Consider the following 20,029-nt stretch of genomic DNA (forward strand, 5'->3'; position numbering starts at 1 on the left):
AAAGCTAATATTTGAAAGTGTGAATTTGTAGCGCGAAAAAGTTCATTTTCTAGCGAAAAGAATACAATAACGACTAATTCGCAATTCAAAGGGAGCACTAATTTCACAGGAATCTCCCATAATTCACTGCAGTACAGAGGTGTTACGATGGACGGTAGCCGTTGAAACCTCTTCCCTTCAAGGCTCTTCGGTATTCCCAATTTAACTTGGTGCCCACTCGCGCGGCATCCCACGTAATTTTATGGCGGTTTTACAGGGACATTGACAACAATTATCCCCGCTGGAACCATTTTGTAAATTTTATTTCACCGAGCCGCTCTGAACGACTGCGTACGTACATACGGACAGGAAGGAGAAATAATCTGGTTATTTTGTCTTTAATGGGGCGGGGCTAATCCCCCGCACACACTCCCAGTTCTCGAGCATTCACATAACTTTACTGTAGAGACCTCGGCGCTCCACAAAGCGCTGTGCTGACCATCAGAGAAGAAGCTAGCCGCCCCCTCCCGCCGAAAGGAAATGAAGAGGAGGCTACATAAGAAATACTTGATTTTGATACTGGCATATTCAGGTTTACTTCTGCTAATCCCGTACGTGTTAGATTACGGGGATAAATCCTATCAACGCGGGAAGCATGGACTGCCGCAGCAACAGCCCAGATGCCCAGATTTGGAGAACACGGTGGCGCTGCTGTGGGATAACGGTTACAGACTCAACGGCAGCGACACGACGGAGTACGCCGTCAACAGGAGCCAGTCACGGATGAACATCTACCTGCATGCCACCTGGAGGACTGGCTCCTCGTTCTTGGGGGAGCTGTTCAACCAGCACCCCGATGTTTTTTACCTGTACGAGCCGATGTGGCACATATGGCAGGCTCTGTACCCGGGGGATGCGGCCAGTCTCCAGGGCGCAGTGCGGGACATGATGAACGCCCTGTACCGCTGCGACTTCTCCGTCCTCAAACTTTACGCCGGCACGCAAAACATCACCACCTCGTTCATATTCGGCTGGAAAATGAACAAGGTGATATGTTCAGAGCCGCTGTGTGGTGCGCACAAGCGGCACGATATCGGGCTGGTGAAGGAGGACCAGTGCGCAAAGTGCCAAAAGAGGGACATCAGGGAGCTGGAGAGGGAGTGCAAAAAGTACCCAGTGATGGTGATCAAAGGAGTCCGCGTCTTGGACCTGAGCACGCTGGTTCCTTTGATGAAAGACCCTGCGATCAACCTCCAGATTATCCAGCTCTTCAGAGACCCGAGGGCCGTGCACAACTCGCGCTTGAAGTCCAAGCAGGCCCTGGTGAAGGAGAGCATCCAGGTGCTCAGGAGTAAGAAGCAGACCGACAAGTACAAGCGGCTGCTGGTGCCGAGCAACAGGGTGAACCGGGCTGAGAGCTACGTCTCCAGCGCCATGGAGCTTATCTGTGACAACTGGCTCAGTGACATGATGCTGGTGATGAACGCGCCCCCATGGGTGAGGAGGAACTACCTCCGCATCCGCTACGAGGACCTGGTCCTCCACCCCATGGAGGAGCTCCAGAGGCTCTACCGCTTCTCCAACCTCTCCACCTCCCCTGCTCTGGAGAAGTTTGCACTGAACATGACGCACGGACAGGGGTATTCATCTGACAAGCCCTTCCTTATATCATCTAGGGATGCAAAAGAGGCTATATATGCCTGGAGGGAGCGGCTCAGTGTGGAGCAGATAAATCAGGTGGAGGCCTACTGCAGTGAAGTCATGAGGCAGCTGGGCTATCAGAAAAACAGCCCGGACAAAGCAACATGAGGATGTGGCATGAGGAATCGATGGGTTAAAGGTATGCTCAGTTCACTCAGAGGCGGTGTTATTCAAGAGTGAGTGAAGATTTATATCTGCAGCTGCATCACTCATGTTTTTAAACATACACTTCTGTCAGTGCAGGAAGTTGGTGGTTGAACAGAAACCCTCTGACACAGGCTCCAGGTCTTACTGCTGCTCTCTGACATATCCGTGACCTTCGACCATTATCTGAAAGAGGCATATGAGCATATGGATATCAGCAGTCTCACATTTGTATTTGTTTGACATGGTAGCCACAAACAACATATAGGCTTTAATTTGATGAATTAAAAGGGAAGTTCCCTTCACTCAAAAAGGTTTTACTAATTGTTGGTGACTTGTTTGACGGTCACTGTGCAGGATGATGAATGTGTAGGCAGCTCTCGCTTTCAGATGCTGGTGGAAAACAGTTTTGTTTTTTGTTTTTTCATAAAGAAAAAGCACAACTTCTAGTCATCACTGTGATGTTTTCTTGGAAGCCACCACGATCCAACGCACAACTCACACTAATGAGATGTGGAAACTTGAATCTATTCTTTAACTTTAAGAGAAGTTCAGTTTTTTTGTTTAAAAACAAATCAGACACAATATATTTATAGAGACTTTACAGTAACTTTGTCAAATCATCTATCTTTGTTTACCTTCTTAATGAAATCCAACTTTTCATTTAGTGCTGAACAATATGCAAAAAAAAAAACATATTGCAATTATTTTGGCAGATATTGCAATTGTGATATGAGTCATGATTTCAGTTGAAATTATTATTTTTGATTTCTTTTTTTTTTTTTTACATATTGTGATTTTGATAATACTTAAGATAATCGTTCAGCCCTATTTTGATTTTTTTTTTGTTTTTTTCATTTTTTGGCCTCATATTATATGTTAACTGTGTTGTTCAGATAATAAGTAACTCCACTCTTGTGTTGGAGATAACAGCTCAGCCAGACGCTCCTAACCTATAAATATGTGACAGTGTTGTGGTTGTTTCTCTTTTAGTTTTCCTACAAGGTAATCAATCACAATTTGAGATGGAACCTGGTGTTCAGGCTAAATGAACAACATGTATTTGGTTTCTCAAAGGGCTGAACATTTCAGACAGATTAGATATTACAGCGCTGCTATTTTCAACACAAGTGACACCACTGTAACTGGTTTTTGTAGCATTCAGAGTGAGATAGTCAGAAATGTTTCTCCCTCCTTAATGAGTGAGCGATCTGTTGTTTAATAGAGGCGTCATTGTTTTCTGACTGGCAATGCTGGGTCCCCTCATGGATAGTGTGGGGGCTGGCAGCGAGTGCAGCTGGGCCTCAGACTGTGCTGTCGAGAAGGGGGTCATTGTATACGGCTGTCCACGACAGGACAGAGCTCCCAGGGTTACCACCAGCCTGTCACCGCCAGCTCTCACAAGCAAGGCCCTTTAGAGCTGGGCTGCCTACAAACCGTCAGCATGCAGCGGACGCAAGGGTGGAGGCGGTGGGTGCCCCTTGTCTTACTGCCTCCACCCTGATTTTGGTACTGATAGAGTTATTGTCAGAGGATCCATACAGTAATCCTGCTGAATGTGTGTGTAGTCTTCATGCCGTGTATCTGTTTCACTGTACAGCTGTGTCATAACTTGAGGGCTTTATTTTAATTATCAGCTGATTGTTTTCCTCTTCCAGGGGCCTGGTATCCAGGGCTGAGGGCAAAAGGTGGAATAACAACACAAGCAGCTGGAATGTGGTCCACTGGGAGCTCGCAAGCACAACTCTGGGCTTGTTTTCCTTCAGCCGGGTCGATGAACTGGAGAAAATCCAAGTGGAAAGAGCAGCCAATCACAGACAGATGAATCTGAAACAGGAAGATGGCAGCTTATTTTTTACAGTGTTACCTGGATAACACCAAAAAGGGTCTGTGCAAATAGAAAGAATGCGGGGAGGGGAAATAAACCAGAAGAGAGAGATGGGGCTGTTTTGTTCTGCCGTCACACTGGCCAGCCTCCATCCCTCTGTCCTTTTAGTAGCACTAATCCCTCCTCAAATCCCCTGCAGGCGCGGGCCAGAAAAAGCCCAAGATGGGTCTTTCTCTGGAGACGACTGCCAAGATCCAGGGTGGCAGCGTCAGGTTCGCTCTCACCTGCGCGCCTTATCCGTCCAGTCTATGACTAAGTGTGGCAGCAATCTCGAGCATTACTGATACCTAACTGCAATTGGCTCACTAACAGTGCTAATGTAGAGCTTTCGAAGAAGAAAGTACTGTATTTTTACTGGAAAAGAGGTCCGACTGAGGAACTGTTGTTCCACCCCCGGCCCCTCAGGAATCCGGACAGCTGCAGCGCCCCACTGACAAAACACTCGCATGGGTGTGAAATCTTCGAATATCCCGTGGACGTGTCTTGGAGAGCTGCCTCTGTCCTCTGCCAGTGAATTATGTAAAAGGTTGTCACAAATACAACAGACGGTACTGATTCATATTAGGTGCCGTTCTTACTGTTTATAGTTTTTGTTCGAAAATGGTGTAAAATGCTGTGATATCCCTCTGGTTAAAGGATGTGTTGGGGGAGGGGTAAAATACTTATCGGCATCCACATGTTCAACTTTAGAAGTTGGTTCTGTAATAATTGTTCTGGGTGGAATATCTGAAGTTCTCTTGTCAAAGAAGGAAATAACTTTTAGACCATTGAAACTGACTGCAATAAAGAGTTAGTAAAAACTAGAGAAGTGTCTCCTGAAGAAAATGTACATGTCTGTTGTTCAGATTGATGATGATGATGATGATGATGATGGTGATGATGATGATGATGATGAGCAGGATTTGCATGAAAATACATGATCTTTAAAGTGTTGGCGGAGTTAGAGATCCAGTGGAAGTGAACGGGGGCTTTAAGACACACCTGCATTACAATTTACAGTTGAACTTCTCCACTGTACAAACCGTCATAATGAGCTGACAGGTGATCAGTGTACATATGTGAGCATCTTGTCATTTGAATGGAGTTGGATTAGACCGAGCCTCCATACATCAAAATATATTATGTGAACCATAATCATTTGCTTATGTGCAGTGGATCTCCATAGTCTTAAATGCAATATATTTCTCATTATAACTCATTAACTGTACATGTCCTCAAAATTAAATAATGTACAATCAGTGGTAAATAATTAAGCATTTTGGACTTTGTACACTGGCTGAAATATTATGTCTGTTTAAATATTAATAACTGAGGAAGTGTAACAGAATTACACACTTTGACCTATGACTTAAAACCAGGAGGCGACGTGAAGCAGAAGTATCAATAAATAGATATGTTTTTAGGAAAAGCTTATTCATCATGTGATTGTATTCAAAGTTTATAAAAATCCAGGAAACTGTTGATGGTGTTGACAGGTAAGCAGAAAGGGCACGGAAGAAATGAAGATGTAGACCACTTCCTTTGACAGACTGAAACAAACTACACTGGGTGGCTCATTATTCGACAGTTTTTAATTAACATGTTGACATGCAAACCATGGCAGGGAGATCCTGGCAGCCAGCTGCTACTAGAAACAACAGGTCCACATATTGACAATTGAGCTACATCTCATATTTGTCAGGTACAGAGAGCATGTAAATATAGCCAGCAAGACGTTTGACAGCACAACAGAGAGAGAGAGAGAGAGAGAGGGTGCACATGAAGGTTATATAAGAGTGTCCTCTGCTCGAGGTAAAGTGTCAAACTCTGCTCATTTATTTGCCTGCAGCCGTCACTCCAGTCGTCTGTGTTGTTGTCCATAAAGTGCTCCCACGTCTCAAAGCAAACCTCTCCAGTCACTTTGTCCTGGACATGTCAACAAACGTGAGTCCCTTTTTTTTTTTTTTTTTCTTATGCGAGTCAACACAGCAGGAAATAAATCAGTTTTGTCTGTCTTTTACTTTCAGAGACACTATAACATCTGCTGCAGGTTTATGCTGTACACAGAGGAGGCTGTGTGACCCGCCCATAGACCACAGAGGAGATGGGATGAGTCCAAGTCTAACACCAGCGGTTTGTTGTGACAAGGTGGCAAACAAGTGATTATTTTAGTGCCTTTAATAGAGACGAGCTGAGCGCAGCTTCACATTACTTCTCTCTCCAGCTAAGTTTAAAATGACCCACAGTGCACATAAAGCTCGGCAACGGCTTGCGTAACTAGATTCACTTCCTCCTGGAGGTCCCCGGTGAGCTGTGAAACTTATGTGGGGCTTCCAACTTGCACAATCGCGCTTTTCACACCTGCCCCTGTGTACTCATACATATATGCAGCAGCCGCCGCCGTGTGCAGTCGGACGAGAAAAACAAAAGGCGACACGTGCTGTGCGGTGAATTTAAAACAGGGAGCAGATCAAATGTCTAGACTTGGTAAAAGGGGGAACACCAAAATGCGACAGAGTGGAAAAAACCTTCCTCCTACTCCCATGGAGGGTGGCGGGTTCAACCAGCCGCTCCACCTGCCTAAAAAAAAAAAAAAGGTGCTGGGTCCCGCTCTGACCTGCAAAATGTCAACTGCACACAGAGGAAATGTGGTCAGAGGGTCAACGAAGAGTAACCGATGTAGTATAAATAGTTAAACAAATCTATTGATCATGTGCAGTTGATGCAAATCAACCTGTAGGTCAAACACGGTTCAGTGGTCTGCTGCAGCAAATGAAATCCGGAAACCCAAAGCCACTGCATGTTATCAGGGACTTGCATGCTGCAGCGTTACACCACTTTTCCAATTTAAAACCATTGAGTGGAGGTGGTTACAGGTAGAATGATGTCACACTGTATCCTATATTTGATGTAAACACCAGGGTCTATCTAAATGTTTGATATCACAACAATAACTCCAGGAGGTTCGTGATTTTAGTGGACTACAGTTTAAGAAAATGGATGTTCAGGTGAAGTGTAATTAAATCTTAGGGGAAGTTTCTATATCACCAGTGTGTATGTGCAGCGATAGAGCTGCACCAGTTTAAAGAAATCCTTTCACATTTTGGGAAACACGCTCATTGACTTTGTGGCAGCTAGATGAGAAGACTGACAGCACTCTCATGTCTGCAGCGAATATGAAACTAGAGACAGCAGCTGCTTAGCTTAGCTTAGCTTAGCATAAAGACTAGAAACAAGGAGAAACAGCTAGCCTGGCTCAGTTTGAATATCTTTTCAGTCTTTGTGCTAAGCTAAGCTAAGCTAACCAGGTACTGGTTGTATCCTCATGTTTAATGGACAGATAGTAAAGTGGCATCAAGTTTCTCATCTATCCACCAGAAAACAATCTTGTTTGAAGGAAATTTAAAGCTTATGAAGCGTATTTCCAAAATACATTCAAGTTTACGTATTGCATCTGTCTACCGACGTGATCTTATAACAAAATAAAGATGTATCCTGACAAATGTGGAAAAGAAAAGAAAAACCAAACCTTGAAACAATAATAGGACAACACAAATTAGGAATTTATGTATGTTAATATATTTAACTGTAAACCCAGGAACAACAAGTGAGACATGAGGTTTACAAAAACATAAATTACACTTGACTTCAGTGATTTATGAGACTATCTCACCTCATCGTTCTGTTTACGTGCTCACATTTTCAACAACATTTGAGGTTAATATATTTATGGCGGAAACAGCCCACAGACACCATTGTTTATGAGTATACATACTGCTGATGAAGGTAAAGGGTGAAATTATTTTGCAAGCACATCTTCTGCTAATCTGTGGTTGTCGGTGTTTGGCATCTGAACACTTATTGAGTATAAAGTTGACAGGTGAAACCTTGTTCAGAGTTTGAAGAACCGGTTTGCTGTCGGCGCGGCTCCTGCATCGACTCAGTGTGACCTGTGCGAGCATGATGTCATCATATCACTTACTGAAGTTGGCTTAAGTGCAAAGCTGAAATGATTCAAGTCGATTCATTGAAATTAATTAAAATTAATGATTTAAAAAAAAAGAAGAAAAAAGTAAAAACATTCACTGGTTCCAGCTTCTCCAGTGTGAGACTTCGCTGCTGGTTTTTTTCACATATGATGGTCAACTGAATATTTTTGGGGGTTTGGACTGCAGGTAAGAAAAGATGCCACTTTAATCTCTGTCATAGACATTATTCACTATTTTTTGATTTTTATAAACTTGACTAATCACAAAAATCATCATCAGATTAATTGTCAATGAAAATAATTTGCAGCCCTACTTTACTGGATGCATCTGGTCTTTTTAATGTTTTAAAAATCAGTACACAAAATCTTTTTTTTCTTTTCTTTTTTTTTTAAAGGATTCAAAATTATGATGAAAACCTGTCCTTTATTTTATCTTGTTGAAATTGCTCTCCAACTGTATTAGAGCATATATCTCATGTCAGTTTATTTTTTAAGTTCTGGGAAATCAGCATTGTTTCATAAGACACAATGTAATTAGCGTTGAAACACTCCCATTCCTTGTTCATGTCATTGTTGCGACAACCAGTCGACTACTTTAAAACAAAGAAATAGATCCAGGCCAACTCAAAGACAAGACACACAGATGCTGTCTGTAACAGTCATGGGAGGTCATCCACTGAAAGGAGCAGTGCCTCCAAAAAGGAACAAAGCTCATCATTGTGACTATTTACACGCTCGCATTCTCCATTCCTGTTACTTCACCCATGACGGGCTGCGGTGGCTGAGAAGGCAACGCAGTCTCCAGTCTGTTCACATGTCACGTCCTCCACACAGACGCTTCTGTGTGAAACAAAGGTAATCTTCACACACACACACACACACACACACACCAAACATTACATGGGATCAGTGGAACGCATTTACCGGAGAACTCGTTATGAACTTTTGGTTTGCGGAGCCTCTTTGCAGCATCTAAATGGGGTTGTGGCTACAGGAAGCCACTTAGCATTTTCTGATGTGCTGTGATGAGAAACCTGTGAGATCATATGAGAGGAGAGCGCTGCCGGGCGATCGTTCACTTTTCTACCTCTTTTCCACTGAACACACAAAATGTCACATGTTTAAAAGTGCAGATTCAATCTTGATTGAGGATATTTCATCCCCACATCCTGCATAATGGTTTCCCTCCTGTTCAGGAAACTGAATCACAGTATAACAGCACTGAGAATTTCTCTTCTGACGCTCTTGAGGACACACGTCTCCTGGAGAATAAACTCCCTGTAATGAGGATGAAATGATCCTTGAGCTCTGCTCCCAGGCCTGGAGGGGGCTCAGTCACTCTGAGCCCTCCCCTCTTGTCTACTCCCGTATCTCCACTTTGTCTTATCTCTGGAGGACTGGACGCTCTGCCCGCAGGATGTGGAGAGAGCTGGGGGCGATGCGGTCTGGGGGTCAGGTCAGGGAGGAAGAGGCGCAGGAGGGGGAGGAAGGGAGGGTCAGACATGATCCTCAATGGGGAAAACCAGGCGCGTGCCACGGCTCAGCAGCTCCTGCTCACGGGAGTCCAGCTCACGCTCCAGCGCCTCCTCTGAGGTGCTGCCGCTCCTTTTTCCATTGGCGCTCCAGCCTGAGCCCCCGGCACCATCCCCCCCGCCGCCGGACGCACCGTTGGCTGTGATGGCAGTGTCACCGAACGTGTAGGTCAGGTCGCTGTCGTTACGGATGAAGTCAGAGTCGTGGTCCCTCAGCTGCTCGTGGTTCTGAAAACACATCCACAGTGGAACATGAGGGGGGGGGTGGGGGGTTACATACAGTGCGGGTACGTGTGGAGTGAACGGACGAACACACATCAACGGTGCAGAGGCTCAGAAGGGACACTATGGATTTACAGTAGGGAAGGGAGGAGACTTTCACTTAATGGCCCGCACTGCAGCAACTGAATTACAGTGCAGCTGAAACATAAAGCACACGACGCCACAGGCTGCACAGTGACACACGGACCGAGCCCACAGTGAACTGCAGCATAAGGTTCTCACAGCTCTAATTGACTGGCTGACAATCAATAGTCCTTCCATGTCCCCGGGGAGAACAGGATGAGTTAACTTCGGGTCACCACAGGATTACTCAGATCAAGGGATCTGAAAAAAAAATTACATAACCCCCATAACCCGCCATCTCCAACAATTAACTTACGAATCCATCAGGCATTTTATGTTGTTAAAAAGGACGTGGCTACTTGCTAATTAAAATAGTAAAAAAAAAAACTCTTATATAAGAATAAGGTAAAATGAATACATTTATTTTAAATAATTATCAAGATGCCAACGAAAAATAATACAAATAAAATAAAGACAAAGGGGGACAACATGTATGAAATAAGCTTTTAGAAGAAATTTAAAGTATAAGTGGTATTGTAGTATTACCGTATATTCTATTTTTTTTCATTGTCAAATTCCATGAAAAGACAAAAATCACAATGAATTGATCCTAAATATTTACTGATAGAGCTCATTCCTCTGTCACTGAGCTCCACTGTCGTTCAAAACCTACTAAAAACATTAATGTGCCACACCGTGAGTGAAGCTTTATGTCTTTAGTAGGAACCAGTGCTCTCGGAGCTGAGTGCCACTGTCACACCAGAGGAAGTGAGAAAGTCTTGAGGGATGGACTAACACATTGTTGTTGTTGTTTTTTTTTTCTTTGGATGCGTTAACAGTAAGACAAAAATATAGAATATGTCCAGCCGTATCCTTCAAAATGAATTCTGTAGCACTATCTTTTCAAAACCATCCTGGGAATTATAAACCACAGCCACATTTTAGCATGTTTTACAATTTGAGGTCAATGAAATCATTTCATAATATCCATAACCAAAGAGGAACCAGGCACTTGGAGACAGAGAGCACTGGACAGCCTTGATAATATGAACTACCATCTAAATTCATGGCTCCTCTGGCAGGCAGCACTACGCCGGCAAAACCAACAGCAACACAGCAGCAGAGGAAAACATTTACGGCTGTAGATCTTAAGACGGAGCTCACAGAGAATTAAATTTAAATGAGAGACAATCACTCTAGTTTGTGGTAAGGAAATTTAGAGTTAGTAACCCCGGTGTAAAAGGCTCTGTGGGTTATTGTGAAAGGAGAGTTTAATAGCAAAAAGCCTCTACGTGAAAGTATTTCACATGAAATGAAAAGGAGAATCTGACAGAGTGAATCCAAGTGTGACCGTCCCCTCAATGGGTGCTCCTGTGTTTTAAATATCAGAGCACAGTGTCTTACAGAACAGTGATCATCACGGAGGTGGGGCGGAGAAGGGCCTTTTGTGCTGCGCTCTGAATGCAAAAAGGCTTCTTGACCGTCCATTTTCTTCCTCACTGAAGGCCTCAGTGCTTTGTGTGTTTACTGGCAGGCGTTGAGAATATTTTGACAATATCACAATCCTCCTGAGAGAAACCTTCAGTATTCACAGAGAGCCTTCCCTGAGGCTCCAGCCTCAGGTTTGAATATAAGAAGGGAAAGAAAAACTACCACTTTTTGTTCACTGGCAAAAATATCTCAAATTAAGCTTTTTTTTTAACCTTAGCACCAAAACATGGGAAAGTGGTCTCTGACTTTTGGACCCCACTGTACTTTCCAAGTATGTCTGGACTAATATGTTATTCTTAATTATTAATAAGAATAAATTAGACTTTGTTAACATTTCCAAAGAATGTGACTAAAGTTTTTGCCAGGAGAAAACTGCACACACCTCTACGACTTTGCTCTGCTAGCTAACTACTAGCTAACACTGAAGTGATGTTTTGTCTTAGCTTAGCTAGTCACCCCAAATCCCCAAGTTTTGTTCGATTTATTTATACAACTGCCCCCGAGTTCAAGATGAGTCATCAAAATATTTTACAGGAAGACAAACGAGAGGCATTTTGATAAAGAAAAATACTCAAAAATAATTATTTGACACATATTTAGCATGAAGCTCCAGTTGGCGGTTGGTTAGCTTAGCTTAGCTTAGGGGAGAACAACTAGCCTGGCTCTGTCCAAAGGTAAAAAGAAAAAAAAACACCTTTACAACTTTGTAGGAATTAAACAAACAATAAATAAGATGTTAATTAGAGTGATTTATAGGTTATGATAGACAAGTGTTTTTAGCTTTGGACAGAGCCAGGCTAGCTGTTTACTTTGTGGTAAACTAAGCTAACTGAATAACCTAAATTTCATCAGGTTTCTCATCTGACTCTTATCAAGAAAGCAAATATGTCTTTCCAATTCCTTTTCCCCTCAACTACTCTTTACAACAACATGCAGTGAATAGACTTTCCACACTTTCTGCAGTGTGGACATGGGTTTCTCACAGACCACTGGTCACATGGGAGTGTCACTGTTTGTTTGCTGCACATCTACTGTTCTGGAAGTGCGTGTGGACACTGACCTCGTACGCCTGGGGGCTGGTCAGACAGCTCGCCAGCGGCCCACAGTAGCTGGGCAGAGTGGAGGTGAGAGGCGGACCGCTATGTGTCAGAATGGGCTTCAGGTAACTGGATAGTTATTAAGGAGGATGACCTGCAGAGCTCAAACATTATACACACTGAGCAAAGGCTGGTTTAATGGAGTTAATATTCCGTATCTGTACTACTTCCTCATAAGAAACCTTTTATAAAACATCTTTAAACTGTAATTTACTAATGCTTGATAGAGTATTTAACAAGAACAACGTTTGGGTTTCCAGGTTGTGAAAACTTCTCCTCCAACATGACACAGGTGCAGATTTGATAGTTACTATAACCACCCTTTATTAATGATTTATTAGGATTTACAAATGCAGTTGAGAGAAAGGGAGGAACCTGTGATCCTTTATTAATGATTTTTATTAATCTATGTGACGGCCCTTGTTTTGTTTTGGCCTGTTCCTGTTTCCTGTGTGTTTTTCAGGTACTTCCTGATAACCTGGCGGATTTTACCTGGGAAATTCAATGGCATCTCTCTCTCTCAGCCCTCCTGGAGGGCTGATGCCTTAGTGCCATAGTGTTGGTTAAGGCCTCAGTTTCTGTACATGTAATTTAAGTTGGCTTTTTTTGGTTAGTCTGCTTAGGTTAACTTGGCTTATCCTTAATAAATTTGGTTTCTTTACATGGTCGCTGTGTGACCCTCTCTTCTTGGTTATGCTCTTAAATGAGCCGGGCATAACGTCTATAACTGCAGAATGGTTATGGTTTATTAACTCATTAGAGCCTTTATCCTTCATTAATGGCTTGCTAACATTTATTACTTGATGGCTTAATTATGATTCTCACTTTCTAAATAAGCCACAAGCAAAAGTTAGTCAGTCACCTGCAATTATAAATGTCAAGGGGTGCTTACAGTAATCTAACAGGTGTGCAGTTGTAAATGTTAATAAGCTGTTTATAAATGGACTGATCTAAACGTCCTGCAGCCATTTTCCAGACAGTAAGGGCTGATTTAATAAAACAGGTGTCATGCAGAAGGAGGAGTTTCGTCAATCTGGTAACTCACAAGTAGTTCCTGTTAATGGCTGATCTATAAAGCACTGATAGATTATTTATTTGTCATGGCTTATTAACAAAGGATACTCATTAGACAGCTGTAGCTAAATACATGATCAAACAGTTTACACAAGTTAATTCCAATATAAAAACAGTTTATACTAGCTGTATACACGTTAACAAAAATAGACATTGAAGCCAGTCATTTTCTACAATTTCCCTTCTCTTCCTGCAGCAACCAGACAAAAACACATTGCAAGTGATGAATTATGGCTTAATAATGTGGGGGATGTTCACCAGCAGGATATATTTGGAGTTTAAATCTGCACAGGATTCTGTGAGCAGCTGAGGGTAAAGTAATTTTGTGATGCTTGGCAGCAGAGCAGCAGAGTGAACCAGCAGGCTCCTATGCCTCTTGTTTGTAATTAGACAGACTATATTGCACTCTGGGAAAACCCAGGGCCATGTTCAACTGGTCAGGGCACAAGTCCCTTTGGGAGGAGGCAGTCTGCTCCCTGTCACAACGTGTACGTCCAAACAGAAATCAAACCTAGCTGTCAGATGCACAGTGCGCTGCCCAGAAACATGTAAGGTCACTGAACTCCGCTCACCAAAGCTCTGAGTCATGTGTGTTAATCTGAGCATCCGCAGTGCTGGAACATGAGAAATCCACCCTGCTCACTTCAGCGTGCACGTGTCGCCAGGGAGAAAGTCTCCCCTGTAAAACACAGCTGCTCCGGTTAAAAGCAGCCACACAATCAGCCACCTGGGGAGGCAACTGTTCAGCAGGGAGGAAAGGAGGGAGGAAATGGGAGGATGAGCTGCTAAACACATTTACTGAAGTCTGTTTTATAGCCAGACTGAGCAGGGACTGAAAAAACCATTTATGGATTCATGTAGGTTAATCTGATCCCATAAGGATGATCTAATAATGACATCAATTGTGATTGCGACTTTGATGACTTATGCAGTGCACCAAAGACAGTTATCCTGACTGTATATTGGACCTGTTGTTACCACAAAGAGCGGTGCTAGTTCAAACAGCTGTGGCCTAAAAGCAAATGAAACACAAGCTTTCTTTGTTTCTGTAAAGCAGGGCACAGAAAGGATACTTGTGATCAAAGGTGTACCACAGTCTGAAGAGCCACGCGCTCTCCTGTTTGGTTTTACTCTGTCCTTCAGCCTGAGGGCCATCCTGGAGAAACACAAGAGAAAACAATCATAATTTAATCCTCTAGATTTGCTGCACAAACACACACATATCCATGAGAAGATCCAGTTCTTCAAATGCGGCTTAGCTAAACCAAGCTAACACGATGTTATCAGGCTAAAATGATCCTGTTGATTCCCATCGAGGAAATTTGGTTCTTAAACTTTAGTTAGAAGACTGATTTGTTCATTTTAAATAAAGTAATTAAATTTAGTTGAAAGTTGAAACCATATGACACAGTAACATGAGGTAGGTGCGTATGAAAGACGTCAAGTATATAATGGGGTAACTGTATTACTGTTTTACATCTTGCACCTTGTTATACAATTAGGTATTACATGTGAATGCATTTAGACTGTAAGTAATGTGCATGTTTGGTTATATTCTTGCTAATGAGAAAGTTGCTGTGCTGTCTGTGTTCTGTACAATTAACGACAAGTCAGATTATCAAACCTTAAAAAACATTCTACTTATGACATAAAATTGCCAAAATCTCTCATAATTCTGATTTAATTGTTCTGGCCTTTTAGTACATTTCAAACATTGACTGAAAAAATCATCATCAACAATCAAATAAAGCAAACTAGGTTATCCACAAGTAAAGGACTCAGAGTGACGCTCCCCACAAGACTGAGAAGTAGTTGAAACGCTTAAATAATATAAGTCCATGACAATCGGATCAGTGTAGTTACTACCATCACATCCTGCCTCCCACTTCACAGCCGTAATCCCAGGCTCACATTGGTCTGCTAATATTAAATTACACGGGACAGTGGGATGCAGTTTGAAAGATTAATCATGAAAAAAAAAGAAAAGAAAAGTCACAGTAAGTGAAAGAACGTTGGACACCAAAACTAATGGAGCTGAAATTCACCCCCATTTCCTCCTGAGCAGTCAGACTGTGCTGCACATCAACATAAAACTGAGGAAGCAGAACGCTTTGAGCAGCGAGAGCAGCACTGACGGTAAAAATAATCAGAGTGGGATACTCACCCCCTGTAAGACCTGGAAGCTGTCTCCACAGGGCTGCAGGTCCTGATCTGGATCCACACCAACCCTACAACACAGGAAGTAAGTAGTAAAAAAAAAAAATATATAAACAACTAAATATGCTGTTTAACTCTGCAGCAACCAAACTGTTGCACACACTGACACACGAGGAGAATCAGCAGTATTTCTCAGCCAGTAGATTCCCTTCTTCGTTGTTGGTGCAGTTGTTTGTATTTTGTCATGATTTTGTAGACTGTTCGTTTTGACACGGAGCAGTCGAAGTGAAAAATCAAAGAGGTTTTTTTTTCTTTTTCAAGGTGCAGCTAAAGATGCAGTTGTGGCCTGATTGTGGCTCTGCCATGTGTCGGAAGTGGCTTTGAAAACCAATACATCAGTGGCTGAAAAATGCTTCTGAATTAGCTTTCAACCCAGTACAGAGAGAGAAAAGCAACAAGATATTACACACTTTTATAATGTAAGTAATGAGGGAAAGATTTGAAAATAACACAAAACCAGACCTTGTGAGCAAACTACATTTTTATCAATACAAAAATTCAACATCAAGTCACCCCTGACCCCAAGACAGAGACGGTTCAGTGTGCAAGGACTAAACAGAAAAACTATCATGTGATTGAACTAGTCATGTGTGTCTGTGCTTTGCATCACATACATGCTGCATTTTTAAAATTGACCCATTGTGGGTCAATACACTGTAGTATTGATGCAGTACTGGGTTAACTTTACCCTGTGCATGTGGATAAAAAAAAAAACCATCTGATCACCAGAGAAACCCACGGTGACGGTTTATTTTTAACTTAATACTGTCACAAATTTATTGTTGCATGTAGAAAATAACATACAGCTTTCAAAACTGCAAAGGATACACATATTATTAACAATCAGTAATAAATACAGACATTTAATCATTAAAAAAGTAGATTTTAACATCACATCTAAACCGTATTTCAGCTTGGGAAAATAACCCAGCAGTAATAAATAAAGAAATAACACTAATACTGTTTCAAAACTATCCATGGTTCTTGGAGTTAAATTGTTTTTACCCATGGATACATGGTACAGTCACTGCTGCCAACTACTTTCAATGGAAAGTAACTAAAGCTGCTTGAAAAGTCGCTAATTGTCGCTAGATGTCGTAATACGCAAATTAGCATATTCATGACATCACTCAGCCCTTTAACTACGTGCTTCTCTCCTGCTCTCTGTGTTAACGTGCAGTCTTTTAATACAGTCAAATTTCTCATAAAGCTCTTCTCGTTTACATGTTTTTCTGTTTCTGTTGTCAGACAAACGGAACAACAACCGGTGAGTCTTTGGAAAGCAGCTATAAGCTTTGTCCAAAAAGTGCTAGATTTGTCGCTAGGTGCTTAAAAAAAAAAAAAAAAGAAAGACACTGGCAACAGAGGAAACAGTCGTGCCTGAGCCATAGCTTTTGTCACTTTCTTGCCAATAGTTAGATGAGAAGATCAATACCACTCTTATATTTGTCCGATAAATATGAAGCTACAGTCGTGGCTGGTTAGCTTAGCTTAGTTTAGCATATCAACTGGAACTGGCCTGCGTCTGTCTGAAGGTAAAAAGAATCGGCCTATCAGAACTGCAACTAACGACTCACTAATTAACATATATTTTTTTAAATCTGTACAAAAACCAAAAGTGTAAAGACGACATTTTGTGGAATTGTGTGGGTTATTCATCAGATTATTTCTTGGCTGGGTGCTGTCACTTCCTAGCTGTCTCCCTCTATTCCCAGTCTATGTGCTAAAGATAAGCTAACCAGATGCTGACGTTAGCATTTCACCATATGTAACATGAGAAAGACATAAATCTTCTAATCTAACTACTCGCTTGAAAACAAGAGCATGTTCCCTCATTTCAAACTCTTCCTTCAAAGTTACTACGGCGCATATTTCCGGTCTTCGTGGCTGGACATAAATAATTTACCCGTGGAGTCTCTTACCAACAGAGAGGGATTAAACCCAACACAAGCAGATTTTAAAAGGGGCACTTTTAATTCACATAAGCTGTAGAGCAGTCGAGTATAATCCTCGTGGACGGACGCCAACGTAGCAGCCTTTCATGGTTACATCCGATACTACAACTGACACTGCACAGTAGGGGGTTTAACTGATGTGTGTAGTTATCTTTAGACTTTTCCATAACTGTCATACGGGGCGAATATCCCTTCTGAGTAATTCAGTAACAGCATTTTTTTTCCAGCAGCATGAAAAGGAGAAGGCCACAAATATCTCTCTTAAACACACACACATACACATACACACACACACACACTTGTTGTCGTGGACATAATGCATTCTCTAGCCCCTTACCCTAAATGTAACCATCACAAATAAACGCCCAACCTGATTCTAACCCGAGCCATAAAAACCCAAGTCTTAATCCTCAAACAGCCCTTTGAAGTTGTGAGGATCCGGCCAAAATGTCTTCTCACACACACACGCTGAGAGTGTGATCTTCAAGGAGGTGGAGTTTGCACAGAGGTCAGAGGACCTGCAAAAACAAAGAGGTATGAGGCCTGCCAGGCACTGCATCAGGAAGGATCTGCGGGGAATGGACCTGAGATTATAAAACACAAGTACTGGGGGTGGGGGGGGTGGGGGGGCCACGAAGGGAGAAGCCCAGCCTTGAACATATTTCCTCTGATGAGAGACAGTATAGGCCGGCCACACGTGTTCATATACACACATACTTGCATAAGAGAACACTCCACTGACCTCAGTTTACCCACTAACCTTTAATCCTAATCCTGAAAACATCTTCTCCTCTCCTTAAAACCATCAAATATTCCTCACAAGCGATTTCTTCAGCAGGGTTTCTGTCTTTTAGGGAACACACGCAATCCTGAACATAGAGGAACCACTGCGACACAGGCCTCTCTCTCTCTCTCTCTCTCTCTCTCTCTCTCTCTCTCTCTCTCTCTCTCTCTCTGCTTATCGCCTTCCTCTGTTGCACATACTTGAGATCAGTTTACACTTTGTTTGTTGAGCTGCTTCTGGGGGACACAGTGACCGAGTTTGTTCTTCACACCAAAAAAAAAAGAAAGAAAAACTGTCGACTGAGACACAACAGAAAAAAACAGCTGAGGTTTTCACGTCATCCAGAGAAAAAGCCTTGAATAAAGAACTTCATCATGCTACAGTAACTCCTCGAGGAGCAGCACCTCCACCACAGCTGTGACACACTCCGTCAAGGTGCTTTTACTTCACAACAATCAACCAAAGTCACTGAAAAATATATAATTAATGGTGTATTTGAGAGTTTCTGTCTTTTTCCACAGAACGTCATTATGTTCCCCTTCACCAGAAAAACAGAAGTAAACAGTGAAAAGGAAGATTCCCATCTGAAGCAACCGCACGCTTTCCCAACACCATTCACAGTCACAGAGTTTGAACACGTTCAGATACAGCACCTGAAGTACTCCCACTTTCCACGTTGGCATCGCTGTTCCTGCAATGCTTCGCTGTCCCCAACGCTGTCACATGACAAACACATACACTCAGTATCAAGCACATTAAAGTTAGAGTATTAGTACTTGTTCATGTATAAGAGTATGTGGAACTCTCCCGGTGCAACACAAATGCCTGAACTTTTATTTACTTATTCAAAGTTATTTTTTTTCGACATTTTGTGCCTTTATTGTGACGGTCAAAATCAAACATCAAATTTGATTGTGTGTTAAAAATTACACGTTAGATAAAAGCACATCATCAATCATTTGAGGATTAAAAAGGTGTGTTGCAGTCAGTGTTAGTTGAATGGAGGACTGAACATAAATGAGAGTTTAACAGTGACCACTCAACGTTTTAAAAACAGTAATTGGCAACAGTCTTGGTCAAGTATGAGCCTCTGTTTTGGGAACATGCACTAATCCCTGGACTTGGACGGAGGATCAGCAGATGTTCAGCCAAACATAAAAAAAAAATGGATAAAATAAGAACTCTTCATGTCAATAAGAGTTCAAAACAAACTTCATGTCTTGTTCGATGAGGTGGGATTTTCTATATAAAGCAGTCGGTGAATAAAATTAAAGGTCACGTCAGTAGCATTCAATCATCACTGGTGCATCTGTGTTACCAAGTATTTATACATCTCAAATAGGCTGTCTGCCCTAAGACACACACACACACACACACACACACACACACACACACACACACACACACACACACACACACACTTTCTAAATTCCGGCCTTGAACACAGAGCTCCTTTGACACTTCTGGATTCCTCTCATTAAAACAAAAGGTCACCAGCCTCATAAACGCACACGACTAAACTTCTCTATAAATGATAGTATTCAAAGTAGTCGAGAGAAATCATGACGCCATTCAGAAATGATCATAGCGACGACATTCGCCGACGCGTTTCACCTCCTTTCAGCGCTTCCATTCTACCTGCAATTACCACTTCTTCTGGCACCTGTATTTTCACTGCCACTTCAACTTCTGTCAGTATTTCAACAACTTCCAGCACATCCATTTAAAACGGCTTTTCAAACTTCTCTCACTCATTGTATTGTGACTGATCCTACAGAGTGTTTTCAGCAGGGCCCAGGGGGAGTGGGTGGATCTGCCTGTGGGGGCAGGTGCAGGTCAGCCCCTGAAAAACAAC

General features: G+C 42.3%; 2 protein-coding genes across 2 annotated transcripts in view; one reads left to right on the forward strand and one right to left on the reverse strand.

The window, feature by feature from the left end:
- Positions 1-65: 65 nt before the first annotated feature.
- chst7 (carbohydrate sulfotransferase 7) lies at positions 66-5,079 on the forward strand. The gene is made up of 2 exons (XM_022751380.1): positions 66-1,819; positions 3,483-5,079. The coding sequence occupies exon 1, from the start codon at positions 520-522 to the stop codon at positions 1,786-1,788; it is 1,269 nt and encodes a 422-aa protein (XP_022607101.1). The 5' UTR covers positions 66-519; the 3' UTR covers positions 1,789-1,819; positions 3,483-5,079.
- A 560-nt stretch (positions 5,080-5,639) lies between these two features.
- Positions 5,640-20,029, reverse strand: part of slc9a7 (solute carrier family 9 member A7) — a 28,875-nt gene continuing 14,485 nt past the window's right edge. Inside the window, exons 13-16 of the mRNA XM_022751474.1 lie at positions 15,383-15,446; positions 14,292-14,374; positions 12,108-12,213; positions 5,640-9,439 (exon numbers count right to left, since the gene is read on the reverse strand). Coding sequence (XP_022607195.1) covers positions 9,176-9,439; positions 12,108-12,213; positions 14,292-14,374; positions 15,383-15,446 — 517 coding nt within the window. The 3' untranslated portion in view covers positions 5,640-9,175. The remainder of the gene's footprint in view (positions 9,440-12,107; positions 12,214-14,291; positions 14,375-15,382; positions 15,447-20,029) is intronic.

This window comes from Seriola dumerili, unplaced genomic scaffold, assembly GCF_002260705.1.
Source record: "Seriola dumerili isolate Sdu_G_001 unplaced genomic scaffold, Sdu_1.0 BDQW01000155.1, whole genome shotgun sequence".
NCBI lineage: Eukaryota > Metazoa > Chordata > Actinopteri > Carangiformes > Carangidae > Seriola > Seriola dumerili.

Coding starts and splice junctions, on each gene's coding strand:
- chst7 (XM_022751380.1), top strand. CDS start 520: ATGAAGAGGAGGCTACATAAGAAATACTTGATTTTGATACTGGCATAT.